At 45.5% G+C, this 24660-nt stretch overlaps 1 protein-coding gene across 1 annotated transcript in view; it reads right to left on the reverse strand.

The window, feature by feature from the left end:
- LOC308167508 (voltage-gated delayed rectifier potassium channel KCNH4-like) overlaps positions 1-24660 on the reverse strand; it is a gene marked incomplete at both ends in the record, with an annotated part of 65250 nt that overhangs the window by 34739 nt on the left and 5851 nt on the right. The window contains 3 exons of the mRNA XM_080541925.1: positions 16707-16843; positions 17356-17481; positions 20001-20234. Of these exons, the coding sequence (XP_080398051.1) occupies positions 16707-16843; positions 17356-17481; positions 20001-20234 (497 nt within the window). The remainder of the gene's footprint in view (positions 1-16706; positions 16844-17355; positions 17482-20000; positions 20235-24660) is intronic.

Raw genomic sequence — 24660 nt, forward strand, 5'->3', positions numbered from 1 at the left:
CAATTGGTTTATAGTGGTCTAGGGATGACGTTTTCTTCCACAGGATTTCATCAATGAAGTGTAAATGACTAAGTCTAGTTGATTGTGCATTCCTTCCAAGTAGCAGGTCGATTTCCTTACAGATTGTAATGAATAATTAATCATTTTATTCCTTCCCAATGACAAGTCGATTTCTTTACAGGTCGTGATTAATATTCGTGTTTTACATCTTTTTATTTGAAGTTAAGTTCTTTTTTCACAGTTCTTGATTAAAGAATAGCAGAACAGTTTCTATCTAAGGATTGATCAAGCAAGGGGTTGTGGATCAGAAAGACTTAAAGCGTGACCTGCTTTTTGTAATTTGATAATTGTGTTGAACAGCCTTTGTAGTTTAATAATTAAGTTGACCTGAACTATAATTAGTATTGATTGAGCAATTAAGTGACACATTCATACATAATAAGGGAAAAAACCATTTAGATTAAAACGCATACACATAGATTACATTTAAGTCAATAATACACAATACCACTGAAACAATCCGTTGTTCCGGAGTTGTAGTGTTCTGTGTGGACAGTTGACACAGTTAAGAGTTGGACTAGCATCTGTTTAGCAGATACAGCAACAGAAGGTGGGTTGTAAGGAAAGTACACCTTATAGCATATTTTCAGCATATTAAGCAGTATAAATACTTCAAACATGGGAGCCAAACCCAGTAACATTGTGAGGGCTGTTAATACAGCCAAGGGAATATTAGCAAATTCATCTCCTGTGGCTATAGTGGAAAAAATGAATCCTCTTGTTAAGGAGATTAGCGAGATATCAACGAAATGGAATATTCGTTGGGCAGACATTGAACAACCATGGCCAGCAGAGGGCACCTTTGATTTACAATTAATTGCAACATTGGAGATACTTATCAATGTACATAAGGCGCATCAAAAAGGAAAGATTAGATCAGAGAAACGCAGGTTAGAGTTAGCTATTTTAGACCTCTTCAAGGTAGAGGGGCAGAAAGTAGCATTAGCTTGGAAAGAGAAAACAGCTCACATGGATCCAGAAAAAAGAGATGAATTGGCCAAAGCAATGGAAGAGAAAGTGAACATTCCATTCTCACACACAGCTCCAATCTCCAGTCCTCCTCCCTATGCCAAGAGACTGGAGGACAATTCTCAGCGGATCTACCCTCAGGTCCCTGTCCTAAGTACGAGTGGAACCTTCACTATCAAAGATAAGGATGACAATGTACTGGAGAGGGGAAGAGCGAAAGTGACCGTGGACTTCGAACCAGAGAACAGGTCTGGTGCCAAACCGAAAATAAAGGAGGAGCCGAGGGAAAAAGGGGACGACAGGAGGGACAAGACGGATGACGGTGAAGATGGCAGTGGAGGAGATGGCAAAGATTCCAGTGATGACAGCAATGCACAAGGAGGCTACAGTTCTCCGATAAGAAAACTACTAGCCAGGGCCGAAAAGCAGGGAGGGAAAATACGCTATAAGAAGGGAAAAGAAGAAAATAGTTCTGAAGATGAGCAGAAGTCTCTGAAGGCAGGGAAGAGAAGAGAGAGCTTAGAGCAAAAGAAGAAGAAGCTGCAGGAAGACAGGGATGAAGAGGAGGGAGAAAGGAGGGCAAGAAAACTCCGTGCGAAAATCCTAAGAAACGAAGAGGACTACAGACAACAGCTGCAGGACCTAGACGTAGTAAGAGAAACGTGTCGTCAATCTCAAGCGGCAGCTTCACCTGCATCCCGGTTGAACTCCCCAAGGTCCGGAGCGACACCAAGGTCCGGAGCGACACCAAGGCGGGAAGCGACACCAAGGCGGGAAGCGACACCAAGGCGGGAAGCGACACCAAGGCGGGAAATAAAGACGGAGCCACAAGAGCCACAAGTAAGCGATTATGAAACAGCATCGGAAGAAGAGGAAACTCAGGGGAACTTCCCAGTGCTGATTCGAGGTAACCAGATGGAATATCGTCCTTGGAATCATACGGATCTGTCAGAAGTGATCGAAAAACTCCCAGTCCTGGAAGATGGAGGTCATCCTTGGACGGCGCAAGTCGACGTGAGATTGACAGGGACGCACGCTGCTATGGGGGATTTGAAAAGACTCTTAGCTACCATTACAGGATTGGACACCATGCAGGAAATATTGATGAAGGCGGGACTTCATAGATATATCGATACATCCGTTTATGATCCAGAACTCTTCGCAGCAAACAGAGGCAAGCTGTGGAAGGCAATCAGAGAAACATACCCTACTCACATTCACCCAGACAATGTCATTGTGAAGCCACTGGGGGGAGATGAAAATCCCCGGGGGTACGTTGCCCGTGTGCACTCTCAATGGAGAAGTGTGACAGGGAAGGATGCCGAAGATAACCCGTTAGAAAAAGCCATAATCAGGGAAAAGATTCAACAAGGTCTCCCTACCCCAGTTAAGAACAAGTTAGCAGAAGTGGTGGGGCTACGACACATGAGCAAGGCTGTTTATATAGACAACATAGCACACCAAGTAGAATTATTTAGAAAGAAGATTCAGGCACAGAAGGCACAAGACGAGGACTCACTCAGAAAACTAACTCAAGTGCAATTGCAAGAAGGCAAGAAAACCAAAGAGAGAGAGCAGACTATAGCCCTACAGGTCCCATCTCAGCCACAGCAACTGCAAATTGTCCCTCCCCAGTCATACCCACAGGGGCCACAAGGGGGGAATCCATACCCACAGGGGCCACCAGGGGTGCAAGTGGTTCCATACAACCAGCCTGGCCAAGGACCACCACAAGAGGGATGGACCACAGCACCGAGGAGGGTACTAGGACCATGTTTCGTATGCGGCCAGTATGGACACTTAAAACGTACCTGCTTTAAGAAGAACCAGGGGGGCGCAGGGGGGAAACAGAAAGGAGGAAATAAGCCCCCTGCTGCACCGGCTCCAGGAGTGGTGAACCCCTATGGAGGCCCAGCAGCTGCGCTATAGGGGTGCCCGGAAGATCCGAAAGGGGGGTGCCAGCTGGTGGTGACAAACAGGCCTGAAGATGAACCTACAATATGGGTGTCGGTCAACCAACGTCCATTAGAATTGATGGTGGACAGTGGAGCAGCCTACACCTGTCTGAAGCCTGAAGACGCCACGCACCTTCCTATGTCTGGGAGATATGTGAAGACAATCGGATTCGAGGGAATTAAACAGCTGATCCCTACTACTGAGCTTGTAAGCTTAGAGTACAAAGGACAGAGAGCAAATCTGTCAATACTTGTATCAGAACACACGCCAATAGGGCTACTAGGGAGAGATGCACTATGCCAGTTAAATTGTACCGTGAAATGCACACCGGACGGCTGTCAGGTGACAGTGCCACAAGAGAACAGACAACTGTCTGTCATGATGGACAACAACGCATCTATGGTATATTGGGTGGGAGGGCTTAGCCCAGACCTAATGGAACCAGCAAGGATGTGGGACAATTATATCCTGGCACACATGGCAGAGGCCAGAAGGCCTACTGATCCATTGCATTGTACACTCCAGTATTTTAGAGAAGTTGCAGATGCAACCCCAGATGAGTGGCTGAAGCATCAGCCAAAACAGGTACAGCTTAGTGCAAGTTGTATAATCCTAGGCCCTCAGGGAGTGGCTATGAAGATAAACAGTGACACTTATCTAGATCAGGAGCATAAGATTGAGGGTAGCATCCCTCATGTGACACTTATGATATCTGAACACTATAAGCAGAAGCATTTAGGGGCAATGATGGCAGACTCAGAAAAAGCCAGATTTGTAACGACAAAAGAAAACCCTGCTATCTGGAGGAGCATTGATGGACAGTTCACAAAACTGATGATCTCTGCTCAAGGAATAGGACATCCGCAGACTGTGAAGCTAATGAACCAGCTAATCCTTCCTGTACAAGCTGACAGAGACCTCAGAGAAGAAATGATGCAGAATGTGCCAGCCGACCTGTGGGCAAAGAACAGTACAGACATTGGATTTGTGAAATCAGCTCGTCCATTGAGAGTTGAACTCATACCGGGTGCAGAACCCCCTTGGAAAAACCAATACCCATTGAAACAGGAAGCAATTGATGGAATTGAGCCACAGATCAAAGGACTGTTAGAGGCAGGAGTCCTGAAGATAACTCAATATCCGTTAAGCAATACACCTCTTCTGCCAGTGACGAAACCTGATGGTTCATATCGTCTGGTACATGACCTACGGGCTGTGAATGAGGTAGTCGTCAGCTATCCAGCTGAAGTTCCTGATCCTCATGTGCTGTTGACTCAGATTCCATGTACAGCCAAAGTATTTACAGTGATTGATTTATGCGGGGCTTTCTTTTCTATACCTCTTAGTGTAGAAAGTCAAGGGTTATTTGGGTTTACCTACAAAGGTCAGCATTATCAATATACCAGAATGCCACAGGGGTACAAACACAGTCCTCATGTTTTTAATCAGGTCTTAAGGGAGGACTTAGACGGGTTAGAACAGATGATAAGTAGTACTGCCATTCAGTACATGGATGACATACTCCTTTGTGCCCCAGATGAAGAAACATGTCACAGGGATTCCGTCAAACTGTTAAAGGTTTTGGCGGAGAAGGGACACAAGGTGTCTAAAAAGAAGCTACAGTATTGTCAGGAAAAGGTAACTTACTTAGGACAATCCATTACGCAGGGACATCGCAGCGTCACAAATGAACATTTGGAAGCTATTCAGAGGGCTCCAAAACCACGAACGGTTAGGGAAATGATGATGTTTTTGGGCATTACTGGGTATAGTTCAGCATGGGTGGAGGATTACTCTAGACTAGTCGCTCCATTGAGGGGGATGATTAAGGAAACAGGTAGTGATAACCTCCAATCTTGCATTACTTGGACAAGGGAAGCTGATTTGGCGTTTGAGACAATTAAACACAAATTGCAAGAAGCGCCAGCTTTAGCGCTTCCAGATTATTCCAAAGAATTTGGATTGTATGTTTCTTCTTCAGCCGAGGGGAAGTATGCCTGCGCTGTTCTTACGCAACCAACAGGCATTGGACCTAGTCCACAGCCCATAGCCTATTACTCTGTCGCATATTCAGAGGTAGAAATGGGTTTCGCGCCATGTTACAGAGCAATGGCCGGGGCTTATCTTATGTACGAGAAGGCAACAGCCTTAACCATGGGGTACCCAATTACCATTCTCTGCCACCACAGTCTAAGGAACCTCTTGAATCAAGGCAAGTACACTTTGACGATGCCTAGGATTAGGGATTATTACAGGATGTTGGAAAGGGAAGATGTAACCTTACTAAGATGTAACACACTTAACCCAGCAGAGACCTTGCCAACCCCAGAAGATGGGGAACCACACGATTGTGTGAAGGAAGCTACGAGGTACTCTAAGCTTAGAGCAGATCTACTAGCTTTGCCTTTAAAGGAAGCTGACGTTGAGTATTGGACTGATGGATCTTGTTACCGGGTAGGAGAACATTTACGTGCCGGGTATGCCATAGTCCGATCCCAAAATTCGAAGTTCCTTGTGGAACAAGCCGAGGCTGTTCCTCAGCCTTGTTCAGCTCAGTTGGCTGAATTGATTGCCCTCACAGAAGCATGCAATTTGGGAACCGGACAAAGAGTGACAGTATACACCGACTCTGCCTATGCCCACAATGTGTGTCATTTACATGGAGCTGTATGGAAGGGACGGGGTTTTAAGAAAACTGATGGTTCGCCTATTCAGCACCACGCTCAAATCATGAAGCTGTTACAAGCCATGATGAAACCAAGGGAATTAGCCATAGTAAAGTGTGCCGCACACAGATCTGACTCATCACATGTCACACAAGGTAACAGGGCTGCAGATGATGCAGCCAAAGCTATTACAGGAGCAGACAAAGCAGGTAAAGTTCTGCTGGTCACACATGAAGTACAGTTACAGGGCATGGTCACGCTTGAGGATTTGTTGATGTTACAGAGTGAGGCAAATGCGCTAGACAAAAACTTATGGTTAACAAGAGGAGCTAGTCAGGATGACACAGGTCTATGGAGAAATCATGAGGGGCTGGTTGTGGCACCCCCAGATTTATTAGGCGTACTGATACAGGAAGCTCATGGATTAGCACATGTGTCCAGGGGGGAGGTAAGACGCAAGATCACCAAGGAATATGGTTTTTGGGCTCCATATTTGTTGGAACAAATAGACCATGTCCTTGGTCAATGTGTGGTCTGTTTGAAGAACAATATCAGACCTGGAATACCAGTGGGAACTGGGCATATCCCTACCCCAAACGGGCCAATGAAACATTTAGTGATTGATTATGTGGACATGATTCAACCTATTGCAGGATACAGGTACATGCTAGTTGTAGTAGACAGGTTCAGCAGATGGGTAGAAGCTTGCCCCACTCGAAGAAAGGATGCTCAGTCTGTAGCAAAGTTCCTATGCAGGGAAGTCATGCCTAGGTTTGGAATTCCAGATAGGATATCGTCAGACAATGGTAAGGAATTTGTGGATAAGACGGTAAAGCTTATACTACAAAAGTTGGGAATCAAGCAGAGACTTGGGTGTATTTACTCACCTCAAAGCCAGGGGATAGTAGAGAGGATGAACGGGGTCCTTAAGAACCGTCTTTCTAAGGTCTGTAAGCATACAGGTCTTAATTGGTTGGAAGGACTCCCTCTTGCATTGATGGCCTGTCGTTCCAGTGAGATTCGAGGGCTGCACTTGACTCCCCATGAACTGGTAATGGGGAGGATAATGACAGCTCCCTGTGTACGAACCAGTGGGAAAGGGCCAAGTTTGGCTCTCCTGGAGAGTGACATGAAAGCCTATGTACAGTACATGACTAACCGGCAAAAGAGTATCTCTTCTTATGTGCTCCACAAACAGGAACGTGAGGAGGAGGTGAACGCACAGGAGAGGAAGGACGCGTTGCAACCGGGTGACAAGGTCTACGTGAAGGTCTACAGACGGAAGTGGCATGAGGCTCGACGGGAAGGACCTTACGAGGTCGTCCGGTGCACTGGGACTGCCCTCCAGATCAAGGGGTCCCCCACCTGGTATCACGTTCATCACTGCATCAAGGCGCCCAATGAGGACGATGAGGGAGAACCTCAGCAGGATGGTGAGGAGATCCCTGGGGATGAGGAAGTCCACAGCTTGGACATCCAGGCTGACGAAGATGTTGGTGAGTATCTGCGTCATGATGCAGATGATGCCGGGGGCCTCGTCCCAGACCCTGTCCAGCCCACTGATGAGTGGGTCAACGGAGACCGTGAAGGATCCAGTGACTGCGACACCCCTCTTGGGGGTTCTACCGAGCCTGGTGTTGCCCCTGTTGTCACCCCTTCCGACCCTGACAATGCTCCAGACGGAGATGTCAGCAACCCGGGCGGATGCCCGGACCGAGGTACCATTGAGAGACACAGACCTGTCAGTGATACACCTCAACCAGTCAGACCTCGTAAAACACCAAGGCCAATTAGGAGGAAACTCAAGCCATGCCGTTTCAGAGACTGATATACCCCTTAGTGTTCCTACCCCATTGACTTCTTTGGACAATGTTACACTTTACTCACACACTGTTATGCCTGGACGTCAGAGAAGAATGGTCATAGCAAGTAGAGCTTTTACTTGCCCACATTCACGTTGTGCTATTGATGATTGTTTGATCTATACCGCCGAAGAGAGCGAGTGGTATTTATTGGATACTGCATATATTACACTTGATCAGTACTCAAGCAACATGCAAGAAACTCGTGTGACTTTAACTAATGTTGACCAGGAAGAGAGCTCGTATTGGTGTGCTAGACGTGATATCGGTGAACCGGTGTCTAGTAAATCCAACAATTTCAAGGACAATATTTGTAGGACCAGGCCTGACTATCCACACCACTATAGGACCTCGGACTGTGAGACATTGGTGCATAAATATGTTCACGATGAGTTACCAGGAAAGGTTGAAAATGTTGCTGTGAAGGCTCCTACGAAGGCGATTGTAGTTGCTACTGACGATTATTTGTTGTATGATTCTAATCACCTGGGGACACGGTCCCACCCTAATTCTGCCACTAGTATCATGAAAGATTTTGCTTCAAAAATGAATTATTCTGATTGCTGGATTTGTCAACAGGTCCCTGTAAGTGCGTCTGCTCCTATGTTTTTCCCCATCCCGTTAACTAAAGCAGAATGGCTTCATTATAATTGGCAGGGTTTAGCCCCATTTGTTTTACAGGGCAAGAACCAGAGCTCTTCTTGTCAGCCCAGCACGATTCTGGTTCCTTTAAATTCTTCCTATGCAGGTGTGGATATTGGTGTGTTGGAACGTCTGACAGCAGCGGTTAACAAACACCATAGGCCTAGCGGTGTGGGGAAGGTTATTATTGATAGGCTTACACATTTGTCACAACCAACAGGTCCGAAGAAGATATATATTATCCAAGCTATGTTCGCTCAATTAAATGGTACTGCATTGAGTCCTCATCTGTCATGTTCTGGGAGTGTGACTTCTACACGGTGGAGGGGTTCAGTTGTTATTTCTGGATTAAAATGTAAAGTTGTTGATTGTGCTATGGTGCCTCAAATGAAATTACATGATACCAATACTACCAGACGGCAGAGAGGCACCACGCAGCTTAAAGTCATGCCTCTCGTAAATGTTACAACCTGTATTGACATTCAAGTACGGCCCAAGATCAGCTCGGTTCGTCAGTTAGGGGCTGCGTCTTGTGTAGGTGGAACCATTTTCTCGTATCCTGGTACGGAGCTTCAACTCCCGGAACATGTGTTTCTTGTGTGTGATAATGATGCATTCTCTAAGCTTCCTGCTTTCATTGAGGGTGGTTGTTATTTGGCTCATCTGATACCTTTGATTAGGAAAGTTACTCGGGAGGAGATGTCTGTACTTCACAAACAAGCAACCCATCGTAGTCGTAGGGCGTTGTCTGCCGTTCAGAAGTTTTTTGGCCTAATATTCCCAAGTTATGGTGTCTACAACACTCAGACTGAATTAAGTGCCTTATCATCCGTTCTTGAAAAACACATTAATGCTTCGGATGCTGTAGTGTCTGCCCTGGCCACTGAATTGACTGAAACTAAGAATGTAGCTCTCCAAAATAGAATGGCTTTGGACATTATTTTGGCCAGTCAGGGTGGTACTTGTGCTTTGATAGGCGGTGAATGCTGCAGTTATATTTCGGATTCTGGTAACGCTTTGCATGATTTTCATGAATCTAACAAGAAGGGTGTAGAGGATTTACATAAAGAACACGGTTGGAATATGTTAGATTTCTTTGATTCTGCTTTTTCAGGTATTGGTAATATGATCAGGTCCGTCGCTATTATTTTTGTTGTCATTATCATCTGTATTATGTTACTTGGTATTTTGATCAAATGTTTTGGAAAGTGTATTTCGGATGTTCCTATTAATGCTTTGGTGTTGACCAACGTAGCTGATGAGCAAAAGCTGGATTCTGTTTTGCTTTCTGATTTTGTTTCCTCTTTTGATGATTTGTTTATTAAGTGATGTTTTGTGATTATTTGCGTCGATTACTGTTTGTTTCTTTCTATATCATGTGGTTGATGTCAGTTGAGAAGTGGTGTGGTGGTTATGCAAAGATAGGAAAGCGGTTCTGTTCCTAGCGCAACGAAGAAAACGCTCTTGACTGGGAAAGGATATCAATCTGAGACAGCGGTAAAGGCTGTTCTCCAACTGGGTACAAGTGCTAGTAACCTCTGACCCCGACGCTTCAAGGACAAAGAAAACATCGGTCGTTGGAAGTTTCTATGTTAATTTGTGCATGATGGATTGTGTTTGGTTTAATTGTGGTTGTTATTTTCAAGATTCTTTTTGTTATTGGTTGATTTCTATTTTTTGCTTGATGTCTTTGGGTTCTTATTAGTTATTTTTTATTTTTTGTTTTTTGATTTTTGATTTTTTTAATTTTTTTATATTTTCTTAGCTGTGATATGTGGGGTTTGTGTTTTTGTTTTGGTTTATGTGATCGTTTAGTTTCGGAACACCCTCTGGGTGGTCCGAGGGGGGATGTGTAGTATATTTTTACACATTAACGGCCTTCTTATATTCACGTATATTTTACACATATATTCACGTATATTTTACACATATATTCACGTATATTTTTATTACCTCATATACACTTTATTAAATACTTTTGATACTTCATTATAAACGATCTTGTCGCACATGCGCTGAGACACACACACACGAATTGTTGCGCATGCGCAGTCACACACACGCATATGCACGCCCCCGAGGGTCTGGGCCAATCAGAGGCCTAGGAGGAGGGCTATAAGACTTCCGTGCAGAGGCGCGAGCGGCCTGCTCCTGACTATCTCGATTCACGGTGTAACTGTTCAGTGTGCCTGTAATCTGAAGACCCAACCTTTTTTGAATAAATACTTTTAAAACTTTGGACCTTCTTGTATCACTGAAACAGAGAAAATACTCTACATGTGTGATGTATGTGTGTGTGTGTGTGTGATGTATGTGTGTGTAATGCAGGGGTGCCCAATACGTCGATCGCGATCGACCGGTCGATCGCAAAGGTAGTATGGGTAGATCGCATGGCATTGAACAAAACGGAAGAAAAAAAAAAAAAGAAAAAAAAAACGACAAAGAAAAAAAAGTTCGCCTATCATCCATCCTCACTATGGCTTTTGCCACTTGATTGACGTACAGGTAAGCCAGTCTGAGATCTGATCTTTTCACCTACACCTAACACGCGGTTCACCACGCATGCGCAGTCAACAGCATCAACTACAAAATACAAAATACCGGCGAGACTAATTACCTAGTTAGCCTTCCAATTTCTACTATTTACTATATAATACTAAATAAAGGCTATACAAATGAGTGGGGAAGCTGGACCAAGTAAGAAACCAATAACGTATAACTTCCATCCAGAATGGGAGGAGGACTTTTTTACACGATGTGATATTGGAAATGCGTCTGTCTGATTAGCAAATCTACGATGGCTATTTCGAAGAAGGGAAATGTGGCAAAAGAGCGAAAACGTACAGCTGCAACGATAGCTTCTTATCGCGTCAGTCACGTTCTTGTTAAACACAAGAAGTCATTCAAAGACGGCGAAATTGAAAAAAGTTTCTCGAGGCTGCAGATTGCCTTTTCGATGACAGATCCACAGTGGCTGATGACACCTTGCAACCAGCTCCTACAGCCCTGACTATTAGAAACTAGCTGCCTCCTCCCAGTGCCAGGTCTCCCACTAAGGTAGAGAAATGCATTTATTTCCTCCTTTCAAACTAGGGAACTACCTGTTTTGTATCTGGTTTACTTTTCTGTTTGTTGGATCAGTAGTGGGCTATGGTACTGCAGACTGGCTGTCAGTGTGTGAGTGAGAGAAAGTGAGTGTGTGTGTGTGTGTGTGTGTGTGTGTGTGTGTGTGTGTGTGTGTGTGTGTGTGTGTGTGTGTGTGTGTGTGTGTGTGTGTGTGTGTGTGTGTGTGTGTGTGTGTGTGTGTGTGTGTGTGTGTGTGTGTGTGTGTGTAAGAGAGTGAGAGAGAGAGAGAGGGAGAGAGAGGGGGAGAGAGAGGGAGGGTTTGTGCTATGGCTCCCTATGCAGACTGGCAAATGTGTGTGTGTGTGTGTGTGTGTGTGTGTGTGTGTGTGTGTGTGGGGGTGTGTGTGTGTGGGTGTGTGTGTGTGTGTGTGTGTGTGTGTGTGTGTGTGTGTGAATGTGTGTGAGCGAGAATAGCAAAGAGGGAGGGTTTGTGATGGTCTTCTCCTGTGGCTGTGTGACAGAGAGAGGGAAAGTGTATTGTGAGTTTACTATGCAGGCTGGGAACTGTGTGTGTGTGTGTGTGTGTGTGTGTGTGTGTGTGTGTGTGTGTGTGTGTTTGTAGTACGTGCATGTACGTTTGCGATGTTGAAACTAGACTGGTAGATCTTGGCAGATTGGCTACTCGAAAAGTAGATCTTGGTTCCAAAAAGTGTGAGCACCCCTGGTGTAATGTATGTATGTGTGTGTGTGTGTGTGTGTGTGTGTGTGTGTGTGTGTGTGTGTGTGTGTGTTTGTGTGTGTGTGTGTGATGTATGTGTGTGTGATGTACTGTATGTGTGTGTGTGTGATGTATGTGTGTGTAATGTATGTGTGTGTGGGTGTGTGTGTGTGTGTGTGTGTGTGTGGGTGTGTGATGTATGTGTGTGTAATGTATGTGTGTGTGTGTGTGTGTGCGTGCGTGTGTGTGTGTGTGTGTGTGTGTGTGCGTGGCATTTCCAACCATCTGCTTCCTGTCCATCTAAACCTGGGCTCCCCCCTGCAGGACAAAAGCCTCTACGCCTCCTGCACACATCTCCATCTACTCTGGACAATCTACTACACGTCTCCACAGAAATAAAATGGGGGCGGCTGTGGCGCAGGAGGTAGAGCCGGCGTCTAATGATCGCAAGGTCAGCAGATCGGCGGTTCGAGCCCTGGCTGGCCACATCGAAGTCGAAGTGTCCTTGGGCAAGACACTGAACCCCAAATTGCTCCCAGTGAGCGGGGCCGGCGCCTTGCATGGCAGCTTGCCGCCATTGGTGTGTGAATGTGTGTGTGAATGTGTGTGCGAATGGGTGAATGAGAGGCCATTGTAAGGCGCCATTGTAAAGCGCCATTGTAAAGCGCCATTGTAAGGCGCTATATAAGTCAGTCCATTTACCGTTTAAATAGCAAGACATAGCATGGAAATACATCCTCCAAAATAAATATGGAGGTTGCTGGATAAGCTGAGTATGTGAAGCCATCTTGCAATGTAATAGCAGTGAGTGGAGGCGGGCCAGAAAGGATGTGTAGCTTTTAGTTTTTGGATCTGTGATAGAATACAGTAGCTAGCATGGCAGGTTCCAGAGAGGTTGTACACATGGAACAAATCACATCTATAAACAAACAAACAGACAAACAGACACACACACACACACACACACACACACACGTCAGCCTCGTATCTCCAGTGTATTAGTGTATAATTACTGCTTTGCATCTCATTCTCCATGCAGACTGTGTCTTTTCTGATTAGCCCTCCGACAGCTACGCAAGCAAAGGTTTAGAGAGGCTGCTGACAGGGAATGAGGACACAGCTGAGTGCTTGAGCTGTCAAGAGGACGTCACCAGAAGCAAACAGTAATGCTGATGAATTCATCTGAATAATTTTCTAATAGTTGTTGTTTCCCTATAGTCGTTTTTTCTTACAGCAAACTGTCAATCTACACTCACTGAACACTTTATTAGGAACACTATACCAATACTGGGTGGGTAGGGTCTCCCTTTGCTCTCAAAACAGCCAAGATGTTGGAAACATTCCTTTGAGATTCTAGTCGATGATTGCATCAAGCAATTCCTGCATGTTTTTCAGGTGCACTTTAATCTCCCGTTCTACCACATCCCAAAGGTGTTCTTATTGGATTCAGATCCGGTGACTGGGACACTGAACTCATTGTCATGTTCATGAAACCAGAGCCAACTTTTGCTTTGTGACATGGTGCGTTATCTAGCCCTAACCTTAGGGAGTTGGAACAAACTCCCTGAAGAAATTAAACAGGCCCAAACCCTTAAAATATTTAAATCTAAGCGAAAAACCTTCATGTTTTGCAGCAGTTATGATTAAACACAAACACTTATATCAATGTCTTTTATCCATTTTTTCTTACTATCCTCCTCTTGCTGTATTTTTTTAATAATGTATGTAAAGCACTTTGAATTGCCCCTGTTGTATGAAATGTGCAAATAAACTTGCCTTGCCTTGCCTTGCCTTGCCTTGCCTTGCCTTGCCTAGCCATTAGAAGATGGGTACATTGTGGCCATGAAGGGATGGACATGGTCAGCAAAAATACTGAAATACACTGTGGCATTCAAGCGATGATTAAATGATATTACCAGTCCCAACGTGTGGCAAGAAAACATTCCCCACACCATTACACCACCTGGACGAATGAGAAGGTGTAGAGGTCTTCCTAATAAAGTGTTCAGAGTATATTGTGTGGTGAAATTAAATTAAACCCAAGTGAGAAAGTGTACCGTATGTTTGTAGCTAGACTTTTGCATGAGTGTGTTTGTATGTATGTGTACGTGAGTTTCAGTGTATGTTTGTGTCTGACAGTGTGTGTGTGTGTTTGTGTATACTGTAGTGTATACTGTATGTGTGTGTGAATGTGTTGCCAGAGCAGGTGTATAGGAGCGCGTATGGCGGTGTAAACAGTGCCATCTGCAAGTAGGTGGAATCGGAAGCGAGGCACCAAGCCATTGGCAGACGAGGGGGAGGCGTAGACCACCGATGCCCAGGGAAGGTCCAGGTGGGCTGGCCTGGATTGAGCCTCACAGACCCTCTGCCTGGAGGTGTGTCAGGTAGAGTCATACAGGGACATGTCCCAAAGCCATACAGACACTGACCACTCATCACTCACTCTCCCTGTGTTCTCCTGTATGTGTCGTCTGTCTCATTGCTGTACATGTGGGTGAATGTAGAGCTGTAGAGCTGCCCACCAAGCGAATTCCAATAACCTCTGTTGTCTTTCAATAAAGGGGTTGTTGTGGATTTAATTGATTCTTAGTAGATTGAGTAGTAGTAATTATAAAGCACAGAGAGCCTGAGTCAAATGGCTTAATGAAGCCTTTTGTTAATTAAAGTTACATGAGATCAGGGTCAAAAAGCCCCCCCGTGAGGAGAGGCACACATATTTATAGAAGGTTGCCTCCCTTATGAGGTCACTACTCTTGGTAACCAATCATATCAATCTGCGCCACAAGTCATTGGCCAACAAAAAATAGTTCCGCAACTGAACTTCAACTGGAATGTTGCCTAGTAACCTGAACACAAACAATAGAACACCTGTGCGGCAGAGTGACACATACAGTAGTTAAAAGTCCCAGTGCTGTTATACTGTATATCAGCACTCATGGAATGCCTCTTGTCCAATCAAATTACTTGGTCGGAACTAACTGTTGTATAATGGGCAACAAGTTATTGGCCCTGTCCACAGGAAGGAAAGGGAGGATGGGCTCTGTTATACTAGTGTATCCCAGAATGTAGAGACGTCTAAATGGACACGAGTTGTACACTCATTATTCTCAACAATGTCTACACTCAGATCTTTTAATTGACCGTACAACAAACATATTTTCTCCAACAGGTTCTTGTGTCTTTAATGCGACATCTCCTTATGTCGACTCTTATGTCTGCTAAGCTTAGCATGTTGTTTTGCATGTTGCTGTGCTCTGTGGCCAAGCGAAACGTTTGAAAACTTCAATATGCTACGTTTTCTGAGAGCGGTAAATATGTTCATGTCCATGGATACAACCCAAAACTACAATGGTAAGACTACAAAGCCCAGAACTACAAAGCCCAGTACTCAACCTCTACAACATGTTTTAGAAACCTCTTTGTTTGGACCAGAGAAGCGCTCTTGACTGAAAGCTAAAATGTATATATATATATATATATATTCATTGATATTGAACAGTGACTGGCTTATGAATTACATTTGAAAGAATTCATGCCTACTACGAATTAGCATTTACTTCCTGAAGATTTGACACTGTCACACGTTGCTACGACAACTGTCACACGTACGACACCCCGTGAGAGCCCCGCAGGGGGATTATTTTCTTTTTTAGAAAGTAGAAACCTACTACTAGGAGCTGAGCATGACTATATCACTGAGCTGGTAAATTGTCTTGTCTCGTTGTATAATCCAGCTCTGACAAGATACTGATGTATCGTAGGGGTAAGAAGACAGCCTTATGATGGCATTATTATTATTACTAGTTTGCCATCACTCTTACGGGAATTTGTGCGACCTTCGTATACAGTCATTTTAGTTGTCATGACAACCTAAACAATTAAGCGGCATTAATTAATAGTGTAAAAAAGGAACTGATATGTAGAAGCTGGATTCCTCACTTCACATTTAACTAAGTATGTGTTTGTTTGGAAGCTGAGGGAGGAGCAATGAGAACAATATATGGAAATCAGCCTCACAGACATTCTAACACCCAGAGGGTGAGGAGGGAACCAGCCTCACAGACATCTTGACTCACAGAGGGTGAGGAGGGAACCAGCCTCACAGACATCCTGACACCCAGAGGGTGAGGGAATCAGCCGGGAATATGATTATGATGACATATTTAATGACCTATATAATGAAGCTGTTGCTGCCTTGTTCCGACAAACTGTCGCAATAATACCAGTGGGAAATCGGGGCTTCCACTTTGACCCTACTGCCTTATGCCATTGACCCTGTCGCCTTAGCAACTACCACAGGTGTCCCGGCATCAATGGCTGCCACGGTGACCTTGCTGCAAGGCTACGGTTTAGCTGGTTTAAACCGTGACTGCAGTTTTCTAGTGGAATAACATGCTTTTGCTTTTTGACTGACAAAACCCAATACAGTCATTAGAGAGGCTTTGAACTTCACTCATTATTCAAATGAGTCTCCTTATGAACACTATGAGATTTGGGAATATGTGGATAACCGTTAGATAACACTGTCCTGTGCTCAATTTAAATTCAGTTTTTTACAAAACGATGTTGAGAAATTTTAAAACATAACTGATGAAGAATGAAGCTACTTCCGTTCTCCAACACACCCTATTAGTTTTAACCGAGTCATTTCCATTAAAGCATTTTTCATGGAAAACTATTTAGCCATGAACCAAACAGCGAATCCTGAAACAGCCAATCAATCAACCAACCAATCAGAGAGTAATTAGGGGCTGCCCCGGTACTCACGCTGCCAAGGTTGACCTCTCTCTTGCCGCCTCTGGAGAATTGGCTGGTCAGATGGTAGATCATGTTCCTCCCACGCTTCCTGGCCTCGCTGAAGTGAGAGCTACCACTCTTCCTGCTTCGCCTCTTGTCCGCCGAATCTGTCAATCACATGTCATCTCCATGACAACTTCCAAACACCTTGCGCGGTTGAAAGTCAACAAATTTAGGGGCTTAGATTATTTAGATGAGGTGAATTGGCATGGCACTGGTCATCAGATGAGATAAGTATGGAATGTGTCTATATCTTACCACACAAAGTTACAAAGACTACCACCCGACTGCCACAGCAGCCTAGGCCGATAGTCAATCATTGCAGAATGTAGCTTTTATCTAACCGCCTTCGATTTGTACAGCGGCAACACACATTTAAACTCCTCCTTGATCAAAATCAAAAAGACTTGAAAGTGTGAAAATGAAAGTGTGCAGTGAAGAAAATCTAATATCTGCAATGATTGAATTCTAGCCTTGATCTAATGTGACCATGACAAAGAAGAGAGCCCGGTGAAGATGAAAGTCTTTCGGGAAAAAGGTGCCAGAATCATTAATCATATCCAAACTAAACTAATAAAGGTTTTTTTTGTAAAACAATTGTTGTGGTTGTATAGCCCACCTTCTTTCTTGTGATGGCTTTTTCCATGTGTGTCTGTGATGTCCTTGAAAGAGAAGAGAAATAGGACCATCTCCCCCTTCTCATTCTTTATGGGCACGATATCCAGCAGGCACCAGAAAGCAGTCCCTGGAACAAAGAGGCGTTCGTCAAAAAACAGTATTACATGGGACAAAATAGGACCCCCACTCGAAAACTAGAGGTTTTTCCTAACAAAGCAATTTCCTCATCGAAATCAGCACCATTAGCTTCATTCGCTCATTAAATTTGCAGTATTGAACGAATGGAAATGCTAATGCTAACTATATTGGTAATGAAAATACATTTTTCTTTGTGAAATAATTAAAATGCTGCTTGTGCTGGGTTATGTCATTAACAACGACATTTGCAGAAAAAGTTCAAATCGTTGCCAAAATGGGAAAGAAATCTCTTGAAACAGATTATTCACATTAACTACAGTAGCCTTAGGTCTTGGATTGGAGAAGTTGAGACCACAGCATCAAATGAGCATGTTAATAATTGAGTGAGACAATAACAATTCAGTCCAGGGACTAATATTGATAGGATACATCACATGTGTCAAACTCAAGGCCTGCGAGAGCTGGCAAAGAATATAATTAGCTTATAATACAATTCTTTGCCGCTTTTTTGTCCATAAACTATATTTCCCAGCCAGAGCCAAAGTGTTCAAAGTGTTTTTCAGAAGGTGTGTACGGTATGCTGCTAGATCCGATAGATCTACACCAAGATATTACCATATTCCCAGATGATCAGACTGTCAAAAACCTAGCCATTTTAATTTATTTTATGTCAATTACAATCATCGAAAATCAACATCTAGTTTACTGTATGTAAATGTCGTTCTTGTGGATAAGTGAAACTAACAGCATGTGCTTGGTTGAACATCAATAAATAGCACAGGGGCCTATAGGGGCTTATATGAAGGAAAGTGGTTAAGAGGGAGTCAGGGAAAGATCGTTATTTCAGACGAGGGAGATTTAACAAGTCAGATTGGAGAGGGAAGGGGCATGTATCCAAGCCCTTGCTTGAATCTAGCCAGCTCATTAGCAACTCCCGGGAGATGAACAGCTCTGCCTCTAAACAGATGTTGCACATCTCCCAGGGTGCTGGAGTGTGTATGTGTGTGTGTGTGTGTGTGTGTGTGTGTGTGTGTGTGTGTGTGCGTGCGTGCGTGGGTGGGTGCGTGTGTGTGTGTGTGTGTGAGTGTGTGTGTGCGTGTGCGTGGGTGGGTGCGTGCGTGTGTCTGTGAGTGTGTCTATTTGTCTGTCTGTGTGTGTGTGTGTGTGTGTGTGTGTGTGTGTGTGTGTAGTCTGTCTGTGATGGTGTAGCCTGAGCCAGGCTTTGTTCCAAAACACTTCTGGCGAGGTTCGTTTTAATCATCGTCGGGGGGGGGGGGGGGGGGGGGGCGGGGCTCCAGATGGAACAATGCCTGGGATATCTTCATACTTTGATTTGATCAGCTAATGTTTCATTTGGATTCATCCCATTTCAACATTTCACTCCCAACTGCTACCGCTGTACTCAGCACTCGAGTTGAGCTGAAATAAAAACAATCAAAATCATCCCCCTTCTCAAACTGCCATCCCCCCTTTCCATCCCTTATGTAATTTTATCAGTGAACGTGGTATTACTGCTATGTCAACATTTAGTTTTGCGCATATTGAGTAAAATACTGTGGCCGAGGGAGGGGGCACGCACACATGCAATGACATTTTTACCAAGTCACTGACACTGAAGTCACTGACGCTGTGGGGATGCTAAAGTTGTCCCCATATGATAAAATCCACCATCCCCCCTGATTTTCTTTTACAACTTGAGTACTGGGGCTGTACTGTACATAAAACAAACGACACGCTGGAGAAGCGGAAGGCAGAGCGAACAGACGAGGCGACAGAGGGCATCCTGAACAGAAAGAGAGCCGTCCAGGCAGACTAGTGATGGAGTCCTCTCAGATAATAGATCAGCAGGTTTTTGAGGAGTGTGTTCAGCACACTAGCACGGGAAAAAAAGGTTTCATTGCGCTTATCCCTGACTGTGCAGCTTCCGTGATCCCTGTGACACATCGGTTTACACCATTTCCTGCAGAAGGTTTAGGTCCCGTCGGAGGGGTAAGCCTATTTGAGTGTGAGAAAAGCTGACGTGTGTCTCTCTGTGCACGTGGGACTTCTTATTGTGAACTATAGAATGACTGACAGGGTTCTAAAGCAGTCAGCTTACGATTCCATTTAAAATGCAGTCATTCAAACCTAGTAGCAAGGAAGAGTGATAGTCATGTGTAATGTGTGTAAGTTTGACGTATTTGACACTGCTGTATTGAGTTTTTTCCATCTGTACCGACAACAAATTCCACCGACCTTGGTCGTGACTCGTGTGGTCATTAAATGATTAATTAAACGATTCATTCATCAAACGATTCATTCATTAATTCATTCATTAATTCATTCAAGAGCATGTACGTTTGCTGGTACACGCACACTCGCGCACGAAAACACACACACACGTGAACATGAACACACTGAAGTCATATTACACAAAGTCTCGTCTCACCCATTCTCTCTGCCCGCCCCCCCCCCCCCCACCCCCAACCCCGCCTGTTGTGCATCAGTAACGCTGTCCTTCCCACCCACCGTTCTTCTTGTAGAAGTGGACCTCTGCCTGGTACTCCTCTCTGCCCTCCAGGGCCTTCTCCATCTGCTGGGCCACATGCTCGCTGGTGTCCGCCCCGTACAGGAAGCGGCAGCTGCAGTTCTTCTGCATGACCTCGGTGCGCGCGAAGCCCGTCAGCTCGCAGAAGCCGTCCGAGCAGTAGACGATGGGGTAGCCGCGGTGGCCCTGTGCGTTGCCCAGCAGGAAGTTGCTGTCTGTAAAAATAAAGATGACAGAAAACAACAAAGGCGGTTGGATGTTGGATGTTTGGATGTTTAACGGGCCGTGAACTCTGGCTCAAACTCCTCAAATGTCCTGACTGACTCGGCCCCTTGCTTCCTTGTCCGCACTGACACGGAAGAACCGAGCCGTGCAGGTGGGAGAGAGTCGCTACCATATGTCGCGTTTTGTGTTTTCGGATCAGTGCAGATGGAGAGGGCACAGAGAGAGAGGGTCACCTTAGACTGTTTGAGATTCACTCTCTGTGTACACACACACACACACACACACACACACCAACCTACTTGTGGAAAGCAAATTCATTTGAAAAGTTTGTTATACTTCATGATTTTCCCTTTTTAAGAGGCAGGTAGGTAGGGTGGTGTAGGTAGGTAGGGTGGTGTAGGTAGGGTGGTGTAGGTAGGTAGGGTGGTGTAGGTAGGTAGGGTGGTGTAGGTAGGTAGGGTGGTGTAGGTAGGGAGGGTGGTGTAGGTAGGTAGGGTGGTGCGGGTAGGTAGGGTGGTGTAGGTAGGTAGGGTGGTGTAGGTAGGTAGGGTGGTGTAGGTAGGTAGGGTGGTGTAGGTAGGTAGGGTGGTGTAGGTAGGTAGGGTGGTGTAGGTAGGTAGGGTGGTGTAGGTAGGGTGGTGTAGGTAGGTAGGGTGGTATAGGCAGGTAGGGTGGTGTAGGTAGGTAGGGTGGTGTAGGTAGGTAGGGTGGTGTAGGTAGGTAGGGTGGTGTAGGTAGGTAGGGTGGTATAGGTAGGTAGGGTGGTGTAGGTAGGTAGGGTGGTGTAGGTAGGTAGGGTGGTGTAGGTAGGTAGGGTGGTGCAGGTAGGTAGGGTGGTGTAGGTAGGTAGGGTGGTGTAGGTAGGTAGGGTGGTGTAGGTAGGTAGGGTGGTGCAGGTAGGTAGGGTGGTGTAGGTAGGTAGGGTGGTGTAGGTAGGTAGGGTGGTGTAGGTAGGTAGGGTGGTGTAGGTAGGTAGGGTGGTGTAGGTAGGTAGGTAGGGTGGTGTAGGTAGGTAAGGTGGTGTAGGTAGGTAGGGTGGTGTAGGTAGGTAGGGTGGTGTAGGTAGGTAGGGTGGTGTAGGTAGGTAGGGTGGTGTAGGTAGGTAGGGTGGTGTAGGCAGGTAGGTAGGGTGGTGTAGGTAGGTAGGGTGGTGTAGGTAGGTAGGGTGGTGTAGGTAGGTAGGGTGGTGCAGGTAGGTAGGGTGGTGTAGGTAGGTAGGGTGGTGTAGGTAGGTAGGGTGGTGTAGGTAGGTAGGGTGGTGTAGGTAGGTAGGGTGGTGTAGGTAGGTAGGGTGGTGTAGGTAGGTAGGGTGGTGTAGGTAGGTAGGTAGGGTGGTGTAGGTAGGTAGGGTGGTGTAGGTAGGTAGGGTGGTGTAGGTAGGTAGGGTGGTGTAGGTAGGTAGGGTGGTGTAGGTAGGTAGGGTGGTGTAGGTAGGTAAGGTGGTGTAGGTAGGTAGGGTGGTGTAGGTAGGTAGGGTGGTGTAGGTAGGTAGGGTGGTGTAGGTAGGTAGGGTGGTGCAGGTAGGTAGGGTGGTGTAGGTAGGGTGGTGTAGGTAGGTAGGGTGGTGTAGGTAGGTAGGGTGGTGTAGGTAGGTAGGGTGGTGTAGGTAGGTAGGGTGGTGTAGGTAGGTAGGGTGGTGGAGGTAGGTAGGGTGGTGTAGGTAGGTAGGGTGGTGTAGGCAGGTAGGGTGGTGTAGGTAGGTAGGGTGGTGTAGGTAGGTAGGGTGGTGTAGGTAGGTAGGGTGGTGCAGGTAGGTAGGGTGGTGTAGGTAGGGTGGTGTAGGTAGGTAGGGTGACACATGATGTGAGTATATTGGCTGTGGAAGAAAAGGGAAAGACTGTCCGTTCAGCACCAACGGCTCTTTCTTTCTTTCTAACTCTCTCTGGTTTCAGAACCATGGACAGAGGAGCCAGACACCGTTAGGTGTACATAGTCTCTCAGATCTTAATGTACCTGCGCTCCCTAGGGTGGTATTACACCCGCTTAATTTATTCATGCCTACAGACTCTACGTATATATATATACATAGCTAAGCAGCAGTCTACTCTGGGAATACCTTAGTTACAGGATGGAATAGGTCTGTCTCTGTCTGGCGCCCAGAGGCAGTAACGTCTTCACTTGAGTGTGTAACATCGACATCTCTTTACATGCTCGGCTAACCCTGACCTAATTGAGAGAAGGATGCATTCAGCGCAATACACAGTAGTCTCTTTTTACTAGACAAGAAGTAGACAATGCATGGTATCAAGCCTAGCCGTGTAGTGAATCATGAATACACTGTAGCTAAAACTGAACAAATGAGGATAAGTTACTGTAAATACTAAAGATAAAAACTCAACACACCACCAGACGGATTAGTTTCGAATTCCATCAAAGTTATTTCCCCCGAAGGGAGCGTTGCTTACAGCAGGACGGAACTTAAGCAGCTGCCGCGTCGCTTCCACAAACTAACGCTTTAATTGGCCGTCCTCGACACAGACCCCGCGGGGGCTTTTCGGTGACAGCCTTCACAGGCGTGTAGTGAGCGGCAAAACCCGCCAGGGAGGAATTAGGTAAAAAAGACCCAGCCGCCGGATCCATCAACCCCCGTCCCCGACAACTGTTGGAGTTCGTCGGCGCCGTTTCCTGGCAAGCGGTCTGCGCGTGCTTAAGCATCATAAACGTAATGGAGACACATTACATACATTTTTCTTAGATGACTGGGCCATTTTACTGGTCTTGGTGAAAGTCTGATTTGGTGGAGTAAAGTGGTTCCACTTTGAGAAATGATATTATGACAGCCAAACTGCAATTCATCAAAGAAATTGAATCCGAATCCATCCAAATTGACTAGTGGTGTAGTGACATTGAGAATATACGCCTGGGATACAGCAACTCAAAAATACTGTATCCTTTGTACAAGAAATGCCCTATTTTATACTCCTCCTCGTACTTAAAAATAAATCACAAACAGGTTTAAATCGGTTTGGGACGACTCTTTCTATGGGACATTCATCTCTCTGCCTTATGCAATGTGCAAGGTCTAAGAATACACATAAAACTCGAGTCAGCATTCTTAGAATCTGTCTTCCAAGTGGGTCAAAGGAAGGAAGACCTATATGCTTGCTGTGCAGTATCTCAGCAACTGACCAAAATGTTAACAAACTTGCATACTGTGTTTTATTGAAGCCCTACTCAGTTGCTATGTCCTCCTCGGTGTGCTTCGTAAGCACAGCTACCAGCATGTAGTTATAATTTATGTATGTAGTTATAATTTATTGTCTTGGTAAGCGTAACAGTTTGCTGCTCACTCGTGTAAAGGGGGCGGCGGTAGGCTTAGAGGTTAGAGTGGCCGACTAGCAGTCGAAAGGTCGCCGGTTTGATCTCCGCCTCAGGAGGGAGCTGCGTGTGACCTTGAGCAAGGCAATTAACCGCTAATTTCTCCAGGGGGCGCCGACTATGGCTGACCCCGTGCCTAGAGCAAAAAATACCAAATTGATTGAATGCCAAATAAAACATTCTTCTTCTTCTTCTTCATATCTGAAGGTATCACTTTACGTCACTACCAAGCTTCTTTTACCGCTCCACTGATACTGTACATAGTGATGGTTACCTCTATGAACCAAGGCTAACCAAGTTGAAGAATCAGTAGAATGAGTTTCTAATGTAGCCATATAGGGCCCTATTATGCACTTCTTAACTTGCCGTCTTAAGTCTTAATTAAGACGCACCGCCAGGTTAAGACCTACCGCCACCCTTATTATGCGCTTCATACGCGCTACTGCTATTATGCAGGTGTCCCTAGGCGCCCACACATAAGACGTAAGACTCCCGTGCATATATTACTCATTGTGGGAGTGTTCATATGTTAATGAAGTGCGTTAGGCGCCCCTGCTATTATGCGATCTGAGTTTGCGCCTAGCGCTAAGAAGTGGTTTGAAAAGTTCTTAGGCGCTAGACTTCATGCACGTTTTCAAACACGGCCGCTGCTACTTCTTCCCACGCCTGTTTCACCACCTCGGCTCGGGGAGGATTTCGCGCCGTTCCAAAGATTGCGAACTGACAAGCCTTGACCTCATGCACGAGCTTGTTACTTTCTTCTGCAAAGAAGCGCGCTGACCTCCTTCTTAGGACTTCCATAATAGCATAGCGCTAATGACTTAACGCAGCCGGTTCTTAAAGGGAATGGCACCTGGCACGCTGATTGGGTTGATTGAGAAGACGCCCAAAACACACCCATGACTAATTTCTGGGCTTAGCGCCGGGTTTTAGGCGCCCACTACCGCACGCATAATAGCAAAGTGGCCTTGACCACGCCTCCACGTCTTAAGTTTAGATCTACCGCCTCGTCTTATTGACTTATGAAGTGCATAATAGGGCCCATAGTGTCAAGTCTGATAGACAAACTAAGAAAGGCAGACTAGCGACCTCAACCCA

Source organism: Nansenia antarctica (assembly GCF_963989245.1).
Source record: "Nansenia antarctica genome assembly, chromosome: 11".
Taxonomy (NCBI): Eukaryota; Metazoa; Chordata; class Actinopteri; order Argentiniformes; family Microstomatidae; genus Nansenia; species Nansenia antarctica.